The 24,011-nt window shown below is 40.5% G+C and overlaps 1 protein-coding gene across 1 annotated transcript in view; it reads left to right on the forward strand.

Moving 5' to 3' along the window:
• ADGB (androglobin) overlaps window positions 1–24,011 on the forward strand; it is a gene marked incomplete at both ends in the record, with an annotated part of 140,638 nt that overhangs the window by 76,500 nt on the left and 40,127 nt on the right. The window contains 7 exons of the mRNA XM_079781170.1: window positions 1,258–1,399; window positions 2,738–2,852; window positions 4,703–4,870; window positions 12,588–12,723; window positions 14,499–14,624; window positions 16,455–16,548; window positions 23,425–23,559. Of these exons, the coding sequence (XP_079637296.1) occupies window positions 1,258–1,399; window positions 2,738–2,852; window positions 4,703–4,870; window positions 12,588–12,723; window positions 14,499–14,624; window positions 16,455–16,548; window positions 23,425–23,559 (916 nt within the window). The remainder of the gene's footprint in view (window positions 1–1,257; window positions 1,400–2,737; window positions 2,853–4,702; window positions 4,871–12,587; window positions 12,724–14,498; window positions 14,625–16,454; window positions 16,549–23,424; window positions 23,560–24,011) is intronic.

Genomic DNA, 24,011 nt, shown 5'->3' on the forward strand with positions numbered 1-24,011 from the left:
TTTAGTCAGCCTCCCCTCCTCTTCTAATGGATGGACTGTTCCTGCTTCTAAGACCAGCCCTTGCACACGCACGCACATTTGCACAAAATATTCTTAATTATTTGGCTTGTTTTCTTAAAACATTTATCTCTAACTCAAATTAATAGTACCTGGCACTGTAGAGGTTCAATACATATTTTTGAGTGCTTTATATTGAAAGTCCTACCAACATTGAGTGCAGAGACTATGCCTTTGTACCGAGATATAGCCAATGTTTTCAATGGTATCAAGAATGTAGCAGGTGGGCAATAAATACTTGTTTAATAAACTTTTCAAACTTTAGTGGTGTAGGCTTAGTATTTCTACCTAAACAAGAGCTCCTAAGCCATACCATGTCCTCAAACATTTAAATTCTATGTGTATAGAGGTGCTTTGGGTCATGTTGGGACCGTTATATACTCAGCTTGAGTATTATCTGGAAATAAGGTAAACATATAAATCCCAGAGGTGACTATAGTTAACAATAGTGTGTGGTATATTTTAAAGTAACTAAGACAGTAAATCTTAAAAGTCCCCATCACAAGAAAAAAAATGATGTGTGGTGATGGATGGTAACTGAACTTACTGTGATAATCATTTCATGATGTAGCATATATCAAATCATTATGCTGTTCACCTTAAAATAGTGCAATGTTATACATCAATTTTATCTCAATTGTTTTTTAAAAATTTTAAATGTATTTTGCCCTCAGCTACAGATGAATAGTCAATATTCTTTATTTATTTTAGGAGAAAACACGTAATATTAACATTAAATATATGTTAATTATTTGCTATTTCTACACCCAGTCAAAGCTAAGAATCAAAAGTAAAACCTTTGATAAATAATGGACTATTTTGACCTTGCTTTGCCACTCTCCTAGGAAAATCTTGGTGTCTTTTTTTTAAAAGTACATCTAGAGGTATATTCTAATTTCTGCCACAGATAATAAAAGTGATGGTTTACTCCAATAAATGTCCTTGCCTGTTCTGTTCCTCATGTTCCCATCCCTGGTTTCTTCACCTGAGGAGATGCTTGTGAGGAAGAAAATGGAACAGGAAGGAAGATCTGGATTCCACTTAGATATTATTTCCAATAAATATTTACCCAGAGTAATTTCTAATGTTTATGAAAATATTAGAACATCTCTATTTCCTGATGTTATTATGATTAATGTTGTGAAGTGAAAGCCAGCTACACTCTATCAATAAAATTTTAATATTTTTCACTTTTTCTAGCTCTTACAAAAGACAGCCCCCAGGTAGAGCCTGGACTACTTATAGTTGAAACATTTTTTTGGAAATCTGTGAAGCCACGTGACATCATTCTGAAGATTCATACTTATAATACCAAGGCATCTATGGTTCGCCTGCCTATTGGGTATGGACTGACTTTATTTTTCCCAGAGTAAGAATTTTTAAAGTCTTGTAAGCTGTTAATTATTAAGTAATTAAACAATAAAGAACCTCAGATATTGTTCCCTAATGTGATTTGATAAGAACAAGTCTATTATTATGGTTATTGAGAACAAATAAATTGAAAAAATGCTGTACACAAAACCTCTTCTAGAATATTCATAATTGTCAGACTAGTAATTTCTTTAGTAAAACATATGGTTTAAATTTATTTTATCAAGCATTTCCTAAAATTCATTTATTGAAAAATCCTTTTAGTTTTCTTATAAATCTCATTATATTTCTTAGCAAGAACCATGATTTTATTAAAAAGATTGAGAAAGAGAGCATTTCCCCTGCCAAACCATAGTTTTATCTGCAGTTTGTTTTTCATTTTACTTGTAGCTTTATTTTTCATTAAGATAAAGTTGGCTAATCTCATCACATTTTCCATTTTAAAGAAAACAGGTATAATCAAAGAGGTTTTTTTTTATTTTGGTAAATAAAATTCAAAATATTACCTTATATTTTAGATTAATTAAATATTTTTCCTGGATTTCCCAAGATCAATCATGCTAATTCCATGTGATCAATGACAAGCTATGGCTCTGGTACAAAAGAAAAAAATCAGAAGCAACAAAATCAACTGCTAAAGTAATCTATGGCAAGCATACAATATTTCTTTAAAAATAATGAATTTTAGAACTTCAATAATTCTTACACCTGCCTTAAAAACTCTGGCATGGAGAGATTCTCTTAGAAATCTTACTCTTTCTGAGTGCTCATTCATTGAGATAACTAAGGTCAGGGACCTAATAAAGAATCTCCTTATATTCATGTTTTCCTCCACTGGGCTCTCAGCATATGTGTTTTGAACATGCTCTAACTGGTCAATAACTGAGAGAAATGAATCACCTGCTCTCGGTGACACTGCATCCTGGTAGGAGAGACATAAACCGCATTCATGAAAGTATGTATTTGTAAAAAAAGTGACTATGAAATCTACTTTCACCATGAATGATTGTTGTTCAGGAAACAACATGGAGAGTCTTTCACAATGTGACTGCTGTGTGTGACAGGTGTTGCCACAGTGTGAACATCTGTCACTTAGTGTAACTATTTTCGTCTGATAGTGAAATGTAGATTCTATGATATCTGATGGCTCTTTGCAGTGAAAATTCAAAGGGCTTTATTTCATCTGTGTTAAAGAATTCATTCCTCACTAATGTTTAACGTTAAGTGCAAACTGTCATCAAGAAACACACAGAGGCAAGAATTCCAACAAAGGAAGCCCTTGGTCCTCAGCATTCTCCATTCTCTCTAGGAGGCATTTGCTGCTCCTCACGGCGTACTCGCCCATCGGGCACTCCTTACACGTCTGCAGCATGGTGAATTTTGTCATCGGGGATGAGGATGTGGTGCTGCCCAACTTTGAGCTGGTAAATAATTTTAGCAACTGTGACGTGTGTGTGTGTGTGTGTGTGTGTGTGTGTGTGTGTGTGTGTGCGTGTGTGTGCGCGCGCGCCTTATTTTCAAAGAATTTGCACTAAACCATGTTCTAATTTTATATTTGACTTACCCATTTTTTAACCCTTTAAAACTATTATAAGTATACTCTGCAAGAAATTCCAGAATATGACATGTACAATAAACACTCTAAACTCTCCAGTGATACAAATAAAATAATTTTAGCTTTTCTCTAAAAACTACCTTCATCTCTGCTCTGTTGAATCCTCTTTCACATCTGTAAACATTTCACATAGATTCATTCCATAGTATTAGTGGTCTTTCGGGAGGTAGGAGGATCAGTACAGTCCTTTTTAATATACTTTAAAATTTGGTATTATACCTCTCCCTTGGCCTGAGGAACCTGCAGTGTGTGTCCCTGCCATTCAGGAGGAGAGGATCATGGAAGGTTCTGTCCCTCTCCTTCATCTCCCCTTCCTCCTCCTCATGGCCTCTCCTTGGTTTCGGAAAGAAGAGAGGAGGTAAATGGGTTCAGCATCTCCCCCAAGGGCCTGTCTTGGTTTTAGACATCCTCTAAGCGGCATCCTCTTTAGATATGTAGGCACGTACATTTGGGGGACAGATTTGCATAGGGCTTTCCCACTACAAAAGTCAGCTTTATCCCTCCCCCCAATCCATCTCCTACATAGCACAGTTTCATAGTAACAAGATGGGATTTTCTCAGCCAGGGAGCAAGCTCTGGGTCAGGGTAGCAACAAGATGGCTTAAGATCAACCACTGAGCCCAGGCAAGCTGAGGTTATGCATGCTTGCCTCTCTGGCCAGTGGTTGTGCAGGCTGCTTCATGGTTGCCTCCAATCTTTGCTGCACCGTCTCTCACCAGCCTCTCCCTCCTGCTCAATGGACACAAGGGAAGAACAGCAATCCCACTTGATTAATAGATGTCCCTCATAACCTTCATCATGTTTACCCTGCTTATTTTAAATTCGTGTTTTGTCTTTTCTCTCTCTAAAGAAAAATAACTGTTTTAGATAGCATGGCTTTTCTGCTTTGTTTCTTTTGTTAGATGGCTTAACTTCCTAGGTGCTTAGTTATTTTGGTCTGTGAACCTATATTTCCCTGGGGTTATCAACCCCTCCATCTTATAAAAATTATTGGGGCTCAAGGCCAGGCTCCAGTGTCCTTTGGTTCTAATGAAAAAGCAAAAGGGGACAGGCTTTTATTGTTTCTTCCTAGTTGATAGCAGGAAGGAGCCAGCATCCCATGCTAGTTCACACTCTTGTCTTCTTTTTTAAAAATATTTTTTTTATTGATTTTAGAGAGTGAAAGAGAGAGGTAGAAACATTGATGAGAGAGAATCATTGATCAGCTGCTTCCTGCATGACCTCCTGGTTCCTGGGCCAATGCTCAACCACTGAGCCACACTGGCCAGGCAACTGTTTTGTCTTCTTGATCTTTATTGCTCTCTCCTGGACCCTTCCCTGCCCATCTGTCCTCATACCCCATGCTGCTTTTGTCAGACTAATCCCTAGACATTCTTCAGAACTAAGTCTGGATATTAATACTGTGGAGAAGCTTTCCCTAACTCCAATATCAGGTATGCAGTCTTCCTATGTGTTCCCACTGCAGCAGGAACCATTGTTTGACATCTCTGAGACAACACCACCCAGTGAACAGCCTTGGTGAAATAACTTCTCTATAAGTAACTATTGAATCAGCCATGTAATAGAGATTTAATATATTCACAGAACTTAAATTGTTGTAAATCTAACTACACTTGACTAAATGAAAGTGAAGCTGGCTGCGATGCTTTGTCTTCACAGGAGAGCTACCGATTTACAGAGCAGGCTCTCACAATTTTGAAGGCTGTTGGAAATGTGATTGCTAATTTCAAAGACAAGGGCAAACTTTCTGCAGCGCTGAAGGACCTACAGACAGCCCACTACCCTGTGCCCCTCCACAACAAAGAGCAAACTGCACAGCACTTCAGGGTAAGCACACTCACCACATGATCTTAGGAGGAAACTTTCTCAGAGAAAGTGACTCCCAAATCAGAGCCTGAGAAATGTTGTGGATGAAGGCAATTTGGGGGGAAAGTGACTTTGGGAAGCAGAAATGATGGAGTAGGCAGAATGAGATGATAAAGAATGTGGTATTCTGACTGACTTATTGCCAGAGGGAAGTGGGTTGGAGAAGGTCCTACTATACGGTAACAGAAGATTTGACATTGGGTGGTGGGCACATGGTGCAATATACAGATGATGTAACATAGAAACTCACACCTGAACCCTATATGTTCATGTTGACGAATGTCACCCCAATCAATTTAATAAATCAGAAAAAAATAAAAGAATGTGGCATTGGCTGCTGTGAGCTGCTGTGGCTAAATTGTCCAGGGGATGCTGATAAGTTAGGACATTCTTCTGAAGGGTCCCACTAAAGGATGGGAGATGGTGACACACCCACCAACTCTTTTCCCACTGACAGATGGTTACTCCCAGGGGTGGTAACTTCCCCACAGTTAAAACTTCCCAGGGGGTGGGGGTGGGGGGGTGGGCTGAGTAGCCTTCTGGCTTCACAGAAAGCATTGAGGGAGTGAAACAGAAGACTCCATGGTACCCGCTAGGTTTTGGTTTTTCAATCCCGACACAATTGAAATGTTGGGCCAGATGATTTCTGTTGTGGGGCATGGCTGGCCTACACCCTCGAGATGCCAGTAGCATCTGTTTTGACAACTAAAAATGGCTTCAGACATTGTGAGATGTCCCCTGGGCAGTAGCATTGCCAGATCTAGCAAATAAAAATACATGGCACCTGGTTAATGGTTTTCTTTTTTTTGTTTTGGTTTGGTGTTTTCTTTTGTTTTTTTCACTAAAGACATTTTTAGAGAATTTAGGTTTACAGCAAAATTAAGAAGAAGTTAGAGATTTCTCATATTCACCCTGCCTCCCCCCTTCCCCCCCACACAGGTACAACCTCCCCCATTAGCAGCATCCCCACCACAGTGGGACATTTGCTATATTGATTCAACTTACATTCACACATGATTATCTCTCAAAGTCCTTAGCTTACATTAGGGGTCATTCTTGGTGTTGTGCATCCCATGGATTTAGACACATGTATAATGACATGTATCCATCATTATGATAGCAAACAGAGTATTTTCACTGACCTAAAAATCCTCTGTGTTTTACCTATTCATTCTTCCCTCACCCCAGCTCCTGGCAACCACTGTGCTTTTCACTCTCTCCATGGTTTTTCCTTTTTCATAATGTCATATACGATAGCTGGAATCATACATTATGTAACCTTTTCAATAGGCTCCTTTCACTTAGTAATATACTTTTAATATTCCTCCATGTCTTTTTATTGCTTAATAGCTCTTCTTTTTAGTGCCGGATAATATTCCATCGTCTAGATGTGCCACAGTTTATCCATTCACCTGCTGAAGGACATCTTGGCTGCTTTCAAGTTTTGGCAGTTATGAACAGAGTGGCTATACACATCCATGTATTAGGTGTGTGTGAGTGTGTGTGTGTGTGTGTGAGTGTGTGTGTACATAAGTTTTTAACTACTTTGGGTAAATACTAGCCTGCATGACTGCAGGCTCATATAATAAAAGAATGTTTAGTGGTTGTGCCATTTTTCATTCCCACCGTAATGAAAGTAAGCTTCTGTGGCTCCACAGCCTCAGCAGCCTTAGGGGTGTTTCTGTCCCAGATCCTGGCTTTTCCAGTGTGCAGTGCTATCTGGTTGTTGTTCTAATTTTCATTTCCCCGGTGACATACGATGTGGACCATCTTTCATATGCTTAATACCGCCTGCATGTCTTCTTAGGTGAGTTGTATGTTCAGCTCATTGGCCCATTTTTAATCAGGTTGTTTGTTTTCTTATTGTTGAGTTGTAAGAGTTCTTTGTATAATCTGCATACTAGTTCTTTATTATATGTGTCTTTTGCAAATATTTTCTTCCATTCTATGGCTTGTCTTCTTATTCTCTTAACATTTTCTTTCACAAAGCAGGAGTTTTTCATTTTATGCAGTCTAGCTTTATCAATTCTTTTTTTTCATGAATCATGTCTTTAGTGTTAATCTAAAAGGTCATTGCCATATCCAAACTCACTATTTTCTCCTAGGTTATCTTTTAGGGGTTGTATAGCTTTGCATTTTATATTTCTGTCTGTAATAAATTTTGAGTTAATTTTTGAGAAGTGTGTCAGGCCTATGTATCAAGTTATTTCAGCAAGTTAAATTTTAATATTAACAAACAACATGTGCAATAAATAGGACATATACAAAAATTATTTATACAAAAATTTATTTTATGTATTATTCCAATTTAACTGGGGATTGGATTTTGTTGGGGAAAGGTAATTAAAAACAAAATCTCCAAACTCATAAAACCTCTCTATGAAAATAGAAGAGAAAGAAGGTAATTTTGTTGTCGAATGAGTATTAAACCAGGATAAAATGCACCTCACACCAATCTGTTAAACAGATTACAAAGACAGAAAGAAATCTCACCCTCTTGCATGGCCAAGCACATATAGCTCATCACAGACATGTTCTAAAGATAAATGGCCACGAGTAAAAGAACTTGATAGCACCATTCATCACACAGACTGAATACTAAATTCACTTGGTATTGGGGATGCTTGACTGAGTTTACTAATTGACTCTATCCAAAAGAAAAATAAACCTCTCTTGTATTTATAACAAAAGTAGTTTTTTGCAACTTGGAGGTAGATGCCCAACCAAGTTAGACGATGACCTTCCACAGATACTAGAAATAGTGGTGTCATCTCCCAGATTATTACTTTTCAAAGAGATGATTCCAAGGTCCTTGAAAAATATATTCTGTATTTTAAAGCTGGCAAGGGCTTATTTAGCTTTTTAAAAGAATTGCATACATTTTAAAGAGAGAGAAAGAATTTGCAATGATACGTTTTCTAAAGGAAATGCTCTAAGAAAAGGGAAGACAGGATCCTCTTCCCGTATTTTTCATAAGGAGAATTAAGTGTCTCATTTTTTAGTTGTATTTTCCTTTGCAGTGTCCTGCTGTTGTTTTTATTTGGCAACCTTACCTGGGATACAAATCACTCCCAATCAAAAACCATTCTCCTGGGGCATGAATAATATACAAGAAATATCTGTCGTGATCTGTCTCTTGAGCCAGTATGATTGTGCCTCTTTTAGGTGAACTCTGTCATCCACTCTTAAAGTGGTGGCTCCAGATGGCTCAAGGTGGTAGTCACAAGCTCTAAACATAATTAAATCATTATCTGGCAAGGCAACAATAGAGCCCACTGCTGGCCCCAGGCCATGATTGGTCTTCAACACCTCTCTCATCTCCTTCCCATCGCCTTTCTTCCAGCTAGTGTTTCATCTGATCTAGTTGGTTGCCTGATGGGTGACTGAGACCACCCATTTGATAGCGACAAGATCTTGACTGCCCTACTCTTACCAGGCCCTGATTGCTACAATTAATCATTTTTTTGTAGAAGCACCAAGAAGTATCTGAGCAAATGCAGACATAATTCTTCCTGTCCCCATTTTGTGGCAGAAACCCTGTTCTTCCCCAACTCCGTTATATTAGTTCTGTTTTTCCTGCTTGTCCACCAGGATAAAGACCTCAGTCTTGTCCTCGGCATGAGTCATATGTCATAGTTAAGATTTATTGTAAATTATGTTGTGTTGCCTGGTGGGGCCTTTCCCTGCCACCCAACTTCAGGAATCAGATCTTCCATTCCAGCAAACTCCCTGTTGTGGGGACAGGAAAAAACACTAATTATGGCAAATGAGTGACATGATGGTGAGAGAGACTATCCTACTTCTCATTTGTAAATCCCAGGTCTGTTTTACCTACTACAGATAGAGCACTACTTATTGGCGTATGGTTCTGTATATACAGCCTGCATCCTGCAAGGTACTGCTTCAGTTATGCAGGGTGTCATCTCCGGGCTTTATTTATTTTTTTTTTTATTTATTTTTTTTTTTTAGCTGAGCCTTTTATATGCCATTCCAATCTACCTGAAATTTTATCAATTCTATCTATGATAGATGTTAGGACCAATGAGTTCCAAACATTCCCCAGTGGTTAAATCTGTATAATGTGACCCTTGGTCCAAGAGATGTTAGGCTGGATCCCATGTTTGTAAATCAAATTTTCTGTGACAATTTAGATAGTGTTGGCACAGGTGCTGAGCACAGGAAAAGCAAACTCATATCTGAGTTAAGTATTAATTCTAGAAGGCCTTGCTGCCCCTTCTTGATAGAAGTCCACTGAAATCAACTTGTCACCAAGTGGCTGGCTGGGCTCCTCAGAGGACAGCACCATATCACAGGATGAGTCAGTTTCTGCTGCCGACAGGTTAGACAGTGCAGCCTGGGTGGAAGAGGGCCCATGCCGTTGGGCCCATTCATACTCTCTATCTCTGCTACAAAAGGGGCCTTTGTGCATGCCTCATTTACACAGTAGGGAGATATTGTGGTAATGAAATATCTTCATCTTATATTTTGAAAATTACACATCTATATGACATTTTTCAGAGAGCCAAGTTCCATAAATCAATAGATTCCAATTTATTCTCAACAAATCAGGTGCATTGTGTTGTAAGTATCCCATAGATAAGAACTCTCCCACTAGTAAATCACACTTGTGTGTGTGCTGTGAGGTCTTTCATTAGCAAGTTTATGACAAAAAATGGACCAGGTGATCTTTCTGTCTTTCCTGGCCTGCCTAAACCTCCAGCAGACCACTCTCTTGCTTTGGATCTCCCTCAAAGCTGATGGTTCTTTGAACTGTTCAATAAGTTCTTTAGAATAATATTCCCCAAAGCAGTATTCCCAAAGCAGAATATTCTACGACCACAATCCAGAGAGGACCACCAAGCACTGTTCTTTTTCTTCATTGCAATATCTCATGCTTTACTTTGGAGGGGATGTCTCAGCATATCCAGCCCTCTGGACACCTAAAATCTCCATTGATATAGTAAATTCATGAGTCTCTTTTTTTTTAAATATATTTTATTGATTTTTTACAGAGAGGAAGAGAGAGGGATAGAGAGTTAGAAACATCGATGAGAGAGAAACATCGATCAGCTGCCTCCTGCACACCCTCTACTGGGGATGTGCCCGCAACCAAGGTACATGCCCTTGACCGGAATCGAACCTGGGACCCTTGAGTCCGCAGGCCGACGCTCTATCCACTGGGCCAAACCGATTTCGGCCATTCATGAATCTCTTTAGGGATTATTCCCCACTCTCTAGCATGCATGTGTCTTAATCATGAATTCAGAGTAATGGCCACTTTCTGCCCACAGAAAGAGTTCACTGAATCATCAGCATTCACTTATAGACCAGAGTGATGTCCTACAGAATGAAGATGATCAAGGGCTATGAGCACTCAAGTGTAACAGAATGAAAGGATTAACATTGATTTTTTCAATTTTTATCTTGAATGTTGGACATTTAGGACATTTTTAGCATGTCATAGAAAGCACCAAAAAGTTGGATGTGTGTATGTTGATCTATTATAAGAATACAGGGACATTTTTTTTTGACACCTAAGGATAGGAAAGACTCAGTGAGGAACTGCAAAGAGGGAACAGAAGACCCTTAGAACTTTCCTTTCTTTTTCTATTTATAGACGTCTTTTCTCTACTCCTAAGTTCATATCATGGAAAATATGGCTCCTCCATTTTACATCCTTTTCCCCCATATGAGGCAAGTCTAGAATGTCTTGGTCCTGATTTTATTATTGGCCAAAGTGACAATGATTTGCTCTTGTGTTAACTGCTTGCACTCAGGATTGTCTACTATTGCTGGGTGATGGGGCAGGTACAAATACAGGTTATGAGATTAGTGCCGGTTTCTATACATACGGGGAGGGAGGAGTGAAGAGTTGTTAGAAAATGTACACTAAGCAAGAACTGTAACAGTCATTTGCCTTTGAAGGAACCGTTTTTCACCAATTCTATGATGCACATTTCTTCACCCTTTAACATCAGAATGAAATCAGAGTGTGTGCTATACTTGGTGGTACCTTATAATTGTTGCTTGTCAGGTGACCTCTAAATTCTCTGTGTGCTTGTGGACTTGTTCATAAGGTTTCATATCATCATTGCTTCAAAAGATATGTGTATTTATGTGTATCATTTGACAAAAGCCTAATCCTTCTGGGAAGAGAATTAAATGGCATAATAGAGATTCTCAAAAAAAAAAAAATGTGAAGGGAGAGAGATTTTCCTCATACCAAAATGACTCCCTTAAGGCTCAAACAACAACAACAACAAAAAGAGAGAAAGGTGTGACTGACAAAAAGTCACCTCAAATGGTCCCCCAGGAGCTCTGCATAATGCACCCAGCACAGTGCTTCCTCTGGACAGGGAAAGAGCTGAAAGTAAGCCCGCAGAAATGTGTGGTGGCTTCATTGTTATTCTCAGTGGCTTGACTGGATAAATGGAATCCCTCAGCATTTTAGGGTAAAAACCATGAAACAACATTGGAAGACGGAATATGTGTTTTTATTGTTGTCTAAAATCATTCCATCAGTCATCTTTGGCAAGATAAAATATGAGCCAGCACCAACACTTTCTGAATGAGGGTCAGTGACTTCAGAAAACCCCAGGGACAAAACTAGAATATTCTTTAGGCAATGGTGCATCTTCAAAGCCTTTGATAACATAAAGGACACATTATATAGGAAAAACAGATGCTAAGTATTTTCTTTTTTAACATGTAAATAATTTTATAAGTAGTTAGAAAGAAAAAACATGGTGGGTTTTTGTTGTTGTTTGTTTGTTTAATCCTTGCCCCAGGATATTTTTACATTGATTTTTAGAGAGAGTGGAAGGGAGAGGGAGAGACAGAGAGCAAATTCAGATGTGAGAGAGACACATCTATTGGTTGTCTCCCACATGCCCCCTACCAGGGCCAGGAACCTGCAACTGAGGTACGTGCCCTTGACCAGAATCAAACCCGGACCCTTCAGTCCACAGGCCGATGCTCTTTCCACTGAGCCAAAACAGCTAGGGCAAAAAACATGTTTTTAACAAAACTAGAGGAAGGTTAAAGTATCAGTTATGGAAATCAAAGAATGATGTTAAGTATTATCAAAAAAATAATTTGCAAAAGTATGAATTTGAATATGAATAAATTTTTGGAATATGTAACCAATTTATGTAGCTTGTTTTATTTTTCATGTGTGTGTAAGTGTGATAAATGATGGAAAACTGTGTCTAAATCTAAAAGAGCTTTTTCAATAAGAAGTAAATACTCATCGATAATAAGAAAGCGATAAAAACTCTAACTAGTCTATTTTCTTTCCTGTAGCACATGAAATAATAGTCTTACAATAGATGGCATCTTAGAATCTATGAAATACAGTATTTAACTTGCTTAAGCTCAAGGACCATAATATTTTTTATCTTATGCTGAATCTTTTCAACCAGTTTAATGTTATATTTTGATTGAATGTACATTATAAAAATTGTTATAGTGATAACATTTTATTAGATTAGAAAATCATATGATTATTTTGGTTTCTTAGTGGATGAGTGAGACTTTGAAGAGTCTTTTTGTAGATTGCGTATATATCTGAGAAATATATTTTTAAAACTTTTAGAGTAGCTGAAGTTTTTTAGACCTCTCTGACCAGGTAATAGTATTTTCTTGGTTTAAAACATACACTAACCTATTTCTGTTTTAGTTTTTTCACACTTCCTTATGGCGTTTAATGAAAAAAGCTCAAATAACGAAACCTCCTTCATACTTTAAATTTGCATTCCGTGCTATGGTTTTGGACTTGGATGCACTCGATTCCTCCTTGGAAGAGCCTTCTATAGGTACTGAATAATTTTAGATAATTATTAGACAAAAAAATTCCCAGGCTCACATAGGAGAAATAATTTGAGAAGTGCACTCAAAGTGTTTGTGGAGTTGTAGAGTTTAAGGTGTGCTCTGGAATGCTCACAGGGTTCCAAGGTTCTTGTGTGTCCCCTACCACACATACATCCAAAATCTCCTTGTTCATTTGTTCCTGACCTTAAAAGGTATGAAATTCCCTAATATACAGGGTGTCCCCCCCAAAAAAAATCTATATATACTTTAACAGCTGATAGCTCAGTTTTGAAAATGAAATGTATTTTAATGAACACTGCCTTTATTATTATTCTAAGTGTGTATACATTTTTGGCACACTCTATACACAATATGATTTGAGGAATTCTGGAAAGTTTTTCTGATCCAAGTAATACTCCTTTCCCGCCTCTCCCAATACTCCACTGTATTTCCACCCTTTTAACATTTTATTTTAATTTTGAGAGAAGCCTCTTGCTACTTTCACAGAAGACTCAATAGTAGTTCACTAAGGTGTCAGTATTTAGTGTTACCTTCTCCAGAACAGTTATTTTCTAAACAAGGATCATGTACAGAGGACAATCCTATCTAATAAAAGAGAAACATGCAAATTGACCATACCTCTGCTACACCCACAAGCCACACCCACCAGCCAATCAGGAGCAAGTATGCAAATTAACCAACCAAGATGGTGGCAGCCATGGAGCTGGAGCAAGCAGGAGGCTTGGATTGCCCCAGGCAATTGAGGAAGCCAAGCTTCACTCTGCCCTGGCCTGCCCTGGCCTCCGCTCAAGGCTACAAAGTTTCAATTATAGAAGATAAATAAATCCCAGATACCTGCTTCCAGCCTATGCTTGGGTCACTGGGGGGCATAGCCAGCCTGCACACCACCACAGGCCCCTCGCTCAGGCTGCCCCAAGCCCCAAGGGAACCCCCACCCTGATCCGAGACACCCTTCAGGGCAAACCAGCTGGCCCCCACCCATGCACCAGGCCTCTATCCAATCTAATAAAAGAGTAATATGCAAATTGATCATCACTCCAACACACAAGATGGCTGCCCCCATGTGGTCAAAGATGGCTGCCCCCATATGGACACAAGATGGCCACCACAAGATGGCCAGCAGGGAAGGGCAGTTGGGAGGGACCAGGCCTGCTAGGGAAGGCAGTTGGAGGTGATCAAGCCTACAGGGGAGGGCAGTTAGGGGTGACCAGGCCGGCAGAGGAGGGAAGTTGGGGGCGACCAGGCCTGCAGGGGAGAGCAGTTGGGGGGGATTGGGCCTTCGGTGGGGGGGCAGTTAGGGATGACCAGGCCTGCAGGGGAGGGCAGTTAGGGGTGACCAGGCCTTTAGGGGAGGGAAGTTAGGGGTGACCAGTCTGGCAGGGGAGGGCAGTTAGGGGCAATTGGGCTGGCAGGGGAGCAGTTAGGCATCAATCAGGCTGGCAGGGGTGTGGTTAGGGGGTGATCAGGCTCACAGGCAGAAGCAGTTGGGGGCAATCAGGAAGGCAGGCAGGCGAGCAGTTGGGAGCCAGCAGTCCTGGATTGTGAGAAGGATGTCCTAGATTGGAGAGGGTGCAAGCTGGGCTGAGGGACACACCCTCCCATGCACGAATTTCATGCACTGGGCCTCTAGTGTTAAATAAAATAATAAATCTGTAGTTGTGGTACTTTATATGTCAGAGGGCTTTAGTAGTTAAAGACATTGAAAATTGGGGAAGAGATTAAATATAACTTTCAGTACAGTTTGTTTTTCTCTTTCCAGCAGAATTAGCTGATGTGAAATTTTTCATACCAGTAAGTGATAAAGAGACAATAGCAGCAGCAATTAAAATTCAAGCCATGTGGAGAGGGACTTATGTGAGATTGCTTATGAAAGCTAGAACACCAGGTATAATTTTTCAATCACTTATTAAATGAACTTGCCTGTATATCAATGAATATTTGTGTGTGTATTAATGAAAAATATTTTAGAGTCATTTTACTTTATGAATAGGCTAAATATTTTCATTTCTATAAATATTGAAATTCTTTGAGATCAAAAAAACATTTTCAGTACACTCACTCTCTTGCTTCCAGAATTTAGCATAGTGCCTAGCACAGAGTAAGCACACAACAAATACTTGCTAAAAGAATGAATGGGAGAATGAATGAATGACTCAATGAATGGGTAAATGAAAGAATAAATGAATTGAATGAAGAGGCTTCTATGTATGTCCATGGTCACATACATTTAGAAGGCATACATTTTAAGTGTATTAGTATATTTATTAAATCAAATATATTTGTGCATATAAAATAAACAATTGTGTGAAAAGATTTAACAACCTGTTGCAGTAAAACACTGCAGAGGCAAAAAATTAAATACAATTATGTTCATACTGCAATTTTGTTTACATTTACATAGGAAAAGCCTTCCCTCTAGTAGAATTCTTCAACTTTATTGAAACATTTTGTTGTAAGAAATGTTTCTTACAACATTAATGAGAATCATCCAAATGTTTGCCTAAGCAGTAAAAACTATACATGCACAAATGTAGAACAATCTAACTACATTGCATAGTTTCATGATAGAAATATATTAGTGTTACTTGATTTTTATATTGTTTCTATTAGAAAAATAATTATGAATTTGTCAAATTAACTATATGGTAAAATACACTTTTTATTGTCCAATTGCTGCAAAAATTACATTCGTAAAATAATTTTTTCTCTTGATGAAGACAAAATTTGAGCAATTTAAAAGTGTTTTCATAGTATTTGCATGCCTTCATTCAGCACATACTTATTGAATAACTCTTGAGTATTCAGCACTGTTCTAGATTCTGGCCTTCTAGGAATCAGTAAAATCAGCAAGCTTTCTGCTCTGATGAATCTCGTTTTCTACTGGTGGTGGGCAAATAGTAGACAAGTAAATATATTAAGATATTAATTTCAAATACCGGTAAGTACTTTGAAAAAATCAAGATGAGGTAATTAGAAATATGTCAGTTTTTTACATCAAATTTGAAGTGTTTACTATAGATTTGCATTTTTCTTTCTAAATGATTTACTCTTAAACCATTTGTGGATTATTCTTTAGGTTGAACTTTAGTGAAATCTTATTAGCCACTGTTTTTTTTTTTGTTGTTTTTTTTAGAAAACTTGGATGGATTATTTTTTCTGACATGATACTTTTATAAAAAATATATTTTATTGATTTTTTTACAGAGAGGAAGGGACAGGGATAGAGAGTTAGGAACATCGATGAGAAAGAAACATCGATCAGCTGCCTCCTGCACACCCCCTACTGGGGATATGCCTGAAACCAAGGTACAAGCCCTTGACCAGAATTGAACCAGGGACCCTTCAGTCCACAGGCCAACGCTCTATCCACTGAGCCAAACCGGTTAAGGCTGACATGATAATTTTCAAAACAAATTTTTGGTGTGATAAAAAGATCTGATGTGAACTCATTAATGAGTATTTCATTAGATAATAGAATATTTTATGATTTTTTTAAACTAAAAATAAAGTGAAAGCATAAAATGGTGAACAATGCTCTCTGCTAGAGGGATATATCTTTATATTTTATACATGATTTTGCTGCTAATAAAGCCTATGAGTTTGATACCACCTGACTCATGAGTTTCAACTTCTTTTGTAGAAAGAAGGCTTTGAACAAAATCATCTTCCAGGCAACTTACGGCATTTATATTGTTATTTTTATTGCTATTTTTAGACACAAAGGAAAATGCTAATGTTGCAGATATTCTTCAAAAAGTTTGGGCTACATTGGAAGTTAATATAGATCAGTATGCAGTTTCTCTCTTAAGGTAAAGTAATATAATGATATTTATTTTTTTACTTAAAACTTTTAAAATTATAGTTGACAGAAAATATTATACTAATTTTAGATAGTCAATATAGAGATTAGACATTTATATAATTTATGAAATCATCATCCAGGTAAGTCTAGTATCCACTTAACACCGTACCTAGTTATTACACCATAATTGACTATATTTCCTATGCTGTACTTTACATTCTCACGACAATTTTTTAACAACCAATTTGTACTTCTTCATGTTTTCCTCTTTTTACCCATCCCTCCACCCCCCATTCTGGCAACCATCAATTTGTTCTCTGTATTTATGGATTTGTTTGTTTTGTTTGTTTGCTTATTTATTTATTTATTTTATTTTTTTATTTAACATGGGCCAGAAATTATGCCCAATGCCTTACTTTCATGTAAATGAAGTGCTAAAAATATGACCTCCCCTCTGGAGGTGTATTTGAAACACAGGCATAATTTCTTTAGAGATCTGGTATTTCTCTCCAAATGACCTGCCCACCATAGCCAAGAGCATTTATTTCCCAGAAACTCAGCAAATATCCAACCTAGAAGACATGCTTTTTCAAAAGTTTGAATTCCACACCCATGTCTAGTGGACCAATGAAACTGACAAGTCTGACACTTAAATGCCAGGAGCATCCAAAGCTACCTCCTCATGTTAGCAGGCATTAATTACACGGTCAAGAGCACATCTTTTGGTATAAGACCTAATGCCAACTTCAGCTCTGTTAATTATCAGATGTATGACCTGGGGTAAATTCCTTATTCCCTCTGAAATTATAATTATTTTTCATCTGTAATATTAGGGATAAATTCTAGCTTATTTTACCATCCTATCTAATAAAAGAGTAATATGCAAATTGACCGTCACTCCAACACAAGGTGGCTGCCCCCACGTGGTCAAAGATGACTGCCCCCATATGGACACAAGATGGCCACCACAAGATGGTCAGCAGGGGAGGGCAGTTGTGGGCAATCAGTCCAGCAGGGGAGGGCAGTTAGGGGTGACTGGGCTGGCAGAGGAGGGCAGTTGGGGGGGGCAGGCCTGCAGAGGAGGGTAGTTGGGGGCAAATAGGCCTACAGGGGAGGGCAGTTGTGGGCAACCAGGCTGGCAGGGGGAGCAGTTAGGAGCAACCAGTCTGGCAATGGAGGGCAGTTAGGGGTTACCGGGCCAACAGGGGATGGCAGTTAGGGGCGATGAGGCTGGCAGGGGAGGGCAGTTAGGGGTGACCAGGTTGGCAGGGGAGGGCAGTTGGGGGGGACTAGGCCTGCAGGGGAGGGCAGTTGGGGGTGACCAGGCCGGCAGGGGAGGGCAGTTAGGAGTGACCAGGCCGACAGGGGAAGGCAGTTAGGGGCAATCGGGCCAGAGGAAAGCAGTTAGGCATCAATCAGGCTGGCAGGAGAGTGGTTAGGGGGTGATCAGACTGGCAGGCAGAAGCGATTAGGGGCAATCAGGCAGGCAGGCAGGTGAGCAGTTGGGAGCCAGCAGTCCTGGATTGTGAGAGGGATGTCTGACTGCCCGTTTAGGCCCGATCCCAAAAATTTCATGCACTGGGCCTCTAGTTTCATTATATAGTTGTTAAGATAAATTAATGTAGGAAACATATTTAGCACAATGCTGAACATTGAGCTAATCCTACCTAATAATAGACAAATATGCAAATTGACCATACCTTCACTATGCCTGCGATTGGCCAGGAGGCGCAGGGGGGCGGGACTTGGGGTGGCCGAGGTGGCTGATTGGGCCGGCGGGATGCTGAGCTCGCGTCGCCAGCGGAGGTTCGAGCTCAGCGTCTGCGCCATGGCTGTGCTGCGGCACAGAGGGGGCCTCTGGGGCAGCAAGCTCACGTCACACCACAGACCATCAAAAGCGGGGGAGCTGGGTGCCTGTCCGCTCAGGCACCAGGCCTTTCAGAAGCCTCCAGTGGGGCGGAAGCTTCTGAAAGGCCTGGTGCCTGAGCGGACAGGCACCCAGCTCCCCCGCAATCAAAAGCGAAAGTGTGGGAGCTGGGTGCCTGTCCGCTCAGGCACCAGGCCTTTCAGAAGCCTCTGCCGCGCTGGAGGCTTCTGAAAGGCCTGGTGCACCAGCGGACAGGCCCCCAGATCCCCCGCGATCGAAAGCAAAAGTGTGGAAGCTGGGTGCCTGTCCACTCAGGCACCAGGCCTTTCAGAAGCCTCTGCCGCGCTGGAGGCTTCTGAAAGGCCTGGTGCACCAGCGGACAGGCACCCAGCTCCCCCGTGATCGAAAGCGAAAGCGTGTAGGGGACCCTACACATGCATGATTCAATCATGCACTGGGCCTCTAGTACTATTATAAATTGTATATGTACACTATTATAAATATTGGTATTATTATTACTAGTATATGGAGGACTTTGAGGTTCAGGAGCTGAGCCTTTTATTCTTAGACTAGAGACCAAATGCATGAAATTCATTCATGGGGGAGGGGGTCCCTCAGCCCAGCCTGCACCCTCTCCAATCCGGGACCCCTCGGGGGATGTCCGACTGCCTCTCGCAATCCAGGACTGCTGGCTCCTAACCTTGCCTTCCTGTCTGCCTGATCACCCCTAACACCTCTGCCTGCCTGATCGCCCCTAACCAACTCTGCCTGCCTGCCTGATTGCCCCTAACTGCTCCCCTGCTGGCCTGATTGCCCCTAACCACTTCTGCCTTGCCTCACACCCAGGACCCAGGATTCCCTCCTCTGGCTGGTTGCAGGCACCTGGGACCTGGGCTTCCCTCCCTCTGGCCAGCTGCAGGCACCCAGGACCCAGGCTGGCTGTGCCTGGGCCGGCCACAGCCGCAGGGGACCGTGGGTGGGCAGCTTCACCTGGGCCTCAGCCACAAGTGCCCGGGACCATGGGGCTGACAGCTTTACCCTCTCCCAAGCCACAGGTAAAGGTGCTGCCATTGATGCCCAGGACCCTAGGGCAGGCGGCTTGTCCCTCTCCCAGGCCACAGCCTGGCTGGTCCCAATTCCTCTCTCACTAGCTCATTTGTTCCTGGCTGGTCCCCATTCCTCTCTCCCCAGTGTTGCGTGTCTGAGCCATTATGGAGGGACTTCATGAGGGCGTGATGACCATTTGAATATTAGCTCTTTATTATATAGGATCATAAGGGGCAGAACTTCCCAAAGTCTACTTTGGGCAAGGCTCAGTTTACCAATATGACTTTCTCTCTGTCTTAGAATGCAAAGATAAAAAAAAAACATCTTTCAAGTCTGTCAGGGATATCTCTCTGGGTCATTCAAAATATTCCACATGGTTCATCAAGATATTCTAATGAACATGGCTGGCCCCATCTTCATTAGAATTTCCTGAGGTGTATGAAAAAGGAAAGAAACTGGGGATAAACCAAGATGGCGGCATAGGTAAATACCTAAACTTGCTGCCTCGCACAACCACTTCAAAACTACAACTAAAAGACAAAACAGATGTCATCCAGAACCATGGGAAGGCTGGCTGAGTGGAATTTATACAACTAGAAGGAAAGAGAAAAGCACACTGAGACTCGGAGGAGGTGTGGAGGTGCGGAAGTGAAGTGTGGAGGCGCGTGCGGAAACAGGCTGACAACTGAGTACGCTGTTGTCTTTTTCAATCTGGAGGGAGATACAAGCTCCCAACTGCTCTGAACTCCAGTGCCAGGCAAGACTCTGGGGACCCAGACTCATACAGGGAGAAACTGGACTGTCTGGCATAGGGCACGAGGGTGGTTTTCTCTCAGAGGTGCTTGCAGCGATCATTGTTCCTGCACGGTGCCGCATGACACAGAGATCTGGGGACCTCTTCAGGGCAGGGCTGACGGTCAGCCATTGCTGTTTGCTTTGCCCTGGTGATTCCCTGAGACCCCACCCTACCCAATTTACATCCCTACCCAAGCTGTGTGCAGAGGCTTTTGCATATGAGTGGCCCAACCTTTTGCAATCTAAAATCTAACATACTGTAGCTGGGTCAGAGAGCTCCAGAGCCCTCAAAAGAAAGCCCAAAGCTGGACAGCAGCTTGCATTGCTTCACAGCTGGGCCTCATCTGGGCACCTCAAAACCCCAAACAAAGAGGAGGAATCTGCAGATCTCTCTGTAGCTCCTGCTGGGTGGCCTCAGGCAGTGGCTGACTTTGCACCTCCTTGGAGATCCAAGAGCCAGTGTACCCAGTGGTCAGAGTGAGACCATCCAGATTACAACTCTTCACATCCATAAGAGACACACTCAAGGGGCAGACTCAGTGAGCGCCAAAGCCCCACTGAAGCAAGTCTTGCCCCATAAGGGTGTCTCCAGCATAGAAGTTCTCCCATTGTAGACACAACTGACCCTCACAGCCAATTGGCCTGGAGGTCAATTCCTCCCAGTGATAACAACAGCAATCAAGGCTTAACTACAACAAGACTGTGCACACAGCCCACAAAGGGGTGCGCCAAGAATGTCCACCTCAGGTAACTGGGGAGGCTGAGCCACTGGGCCCTATAGGACACCTAGCACACAAAGCCACTCTATCAACACAGGGAAGCAGCCAAAATGCAGAGACAAAGAAACAGGTCACAAATGACAGAAATGGAGGAAAGCAAACGACTGGATATAGAGTTTAAAACTATGGTTATAAGGTTATTCAAGAATCTTCTAGAAACCTCTGAGAAATTTAGTGAGACCCTCAAAGATATGAAAAAGGACCAATCTGAAATTAAGCATACAATGACTGAAATAAAGAATAATATACAGAGATCCAACAGCAGACTAGAGGATCCCAAGAATCAAGTCAAAGATTTGAAATACGAAGAAGCAAAAAACACCCAACCGGAAAAGCAAAAAGCAAAAAGAATCTAAAAATATGAAGACAGTGTAAGGAGCCTCTGGGACAACTTCAAGTGTACTAACAATTATGGGGATGACAGAAGAAGAGAGAGAGCAAGATATTGAAAACCTATTAGAAGAAATAATGACAGAAAACTTCCCCTACCTGGTGAAAGAAATAGACTTACAATTCCAGGAAGTGCAGAGAACCCCAAACAAAAGGAATCCAAAGAGGACCACACCAAGACACATCATAATTAAAATGCCAAGGGCAAAAGACAAAGAGAGAATCTTGAAAGCAGCAAGAGAAAAACAGTTAGTTACCTACAAGGGAGTACCCATACGATTGTCAGCTGATTTCTCAACAGAAACTATGCAGGCCAGACGGGAATGGCAAGAAATATTCAAAGTGATGAATAGCAAGATCCTACAGCCAAGATTACTCTACTCAGCAAAGCTATCATTTAGAATTGAAGGTCAGATAAAGAGCTTCAGAGATAAGAAAAAGCTAAAGGAGTTTATCACCACCAAACCAGTATTATATGAAATGCTGAAGGGTATTCTTTAAGAAGAGGAAGAAGAAGAAAAAGATAAAGATAAAAATTATGAACAACAAAGTGACAACAAATACATATCTATCAACAAGTGAATCTAAAAATCAAGTGAATAAAAAATCTGATGAACAGAATAAACTGGTGAATTTAATAGAATCAGGGGCATAGAAAGGGAGTGGACTGACAATTCTCGGGGGGAAGGGTGTGTGGGGGTATGGGAAGAGACTGGACAAAAATCATACACCTATGGATGAGGACAGTGGGAGGAGTAAGGGCACAGGGTGGGGTGGGAACAGGGTGGAGGGGAGCTATGGGAGGGGGGAAAGAGGAACAACTGTAATAATCTGAACAATAAAGATTTATTTTTTAAAAAAAGAAAAGAAACTTTGACAGGAACAGTGATTAGGCCAGCCCCAGGTGATAGACGATGGTGTTCTACATTGTCAGACTACCACATTATAGTTGGTCATTAGGATGATTAGGTTATTTATCATCCAAACTGGGACACTTTCACAGACAGAGGGGACACTGTTCATATTTATGATAGGACTATGAGCATAACCCAGGCTGCCTCAAGTTAACCAGGATATATGGCCAGCCCTTGTTCTTGTGACTAAAAGGCTTAAAAGTCTTCCAAGTATAAACCTATCAATTTCCTCTCACCACCAAAGATGTGATCACATGGACATATAAATACAACCCCCATGAGAATCTCCATGGCTTTACAATTAAAGCATCTAGAAGCCAAGAGCACTGAGAGCTCTGTCTAGACCTCCAGGAGGGAACTATTTTCTATGTTTATTATGGCTTCTATCCAGGCCAATACCAGGGATTTTATATGCAAGATCCTAGATTCCTCGTGCTAGATCCAGTTGCTGACAGAGTGGGAAGAATATGACCCAGAGAATCCCTCACTTCACTTTCATTATGTTCTGGAATATGTCACCGCCTTCCAGGGTGCAAATGTGGAGACACTTCAGCCCATAATTTACAAGTTGCACTCACTACTCACTCATGCACCAGAAATCATGTAAAAGGAAAGGTCTGCACTCTTCCCTTGCTCAAGGTCTTAGTTTTCTAATCTATATTTTTCCAAATCCATGCCACACTTTAAACTCTATCCTACTATTGATTTCTCTATATCCACTCCAGAATTTTCATGGCTGCCACCGAGTTTTGTTGCTACTTTGCCCGCTTCTAGTTTTCCTACCCATACAGCTTGAATTTTGGTCCTGACTTTCCATGATGTATAAACACAGTTACTCCCTGGATCATGAATTAGGTTCTTCCTTGACAAAGAATTTCAGATAAGTTTGGGCACCTTTGAGTGACATCTTTCATGGTTGACCTGGAGTGGTCTGCCCTACCTTGATGCCATGATCAATGAGCCCCACAGCTCCCCTTGATCAATGACTATCATACTTTATGCTCATTTTTATCAATTTCTTATTTTGTAAATAGAATTTATTTTTAAAGTTGCTTTTGCCATTGGTACTTAAATTATTTTTATATTTCTAGACTAATGTTTAAAAGCAAGTGCAAATCTATTGAATCTTATCCATGCTATCAAGATGAAGAAACTAAGATTGCTTTTGCTGACTATACTGTAACTTACACAGACCAGCCACCAAATAGTTGGTTTATAGTATTCAGGTGAGGCTCTCATATATTGGTAAGTGATGTCTCCCTTAAATGGCATCTATATTCATATGTATAGAGTTTTATTCATAACAGTAGTAAATGTATGAACTTGTAGGTTGCTTTCACAGCTTAGTTAAAATTTCTTCTACATCTGCTATGGATAAATGAGATAGTACAGAAGTGTTTATACATGTTTACTTAAACAAAATATGAAAAATGTGAAGTTAATTACTAGAGCTTTTTATTAGTATGATAACCATAATATTATAAGCTGATGTGCTTTTAGTATAGAAAGAAAAATTTGATTTCTAAGCAATGGCATATTAGGTAAAAGTCATAAATTACAAAATTGGATTTCTTAACAGGTTTGCATTGGCATGATAAAATAATATGTTAATCATCATTTTAAAGGAAAGCAATAGGTGCACCTTATAGTTATTTGGAACTTTAAACTTAGGTGTTTA

This window comes from Cnephaeus nilssonii (genome assembly GCF_951640355.1).
Source record: "Cnephaeus nilssonii genome assembly, chromosome: 9".
NCBI lineage: Eukaryota > Metazoa > Chordata > Mammalia > Chiroptera > Vespertilionidae > Cnephaeus > Cnephaeus nilssonii.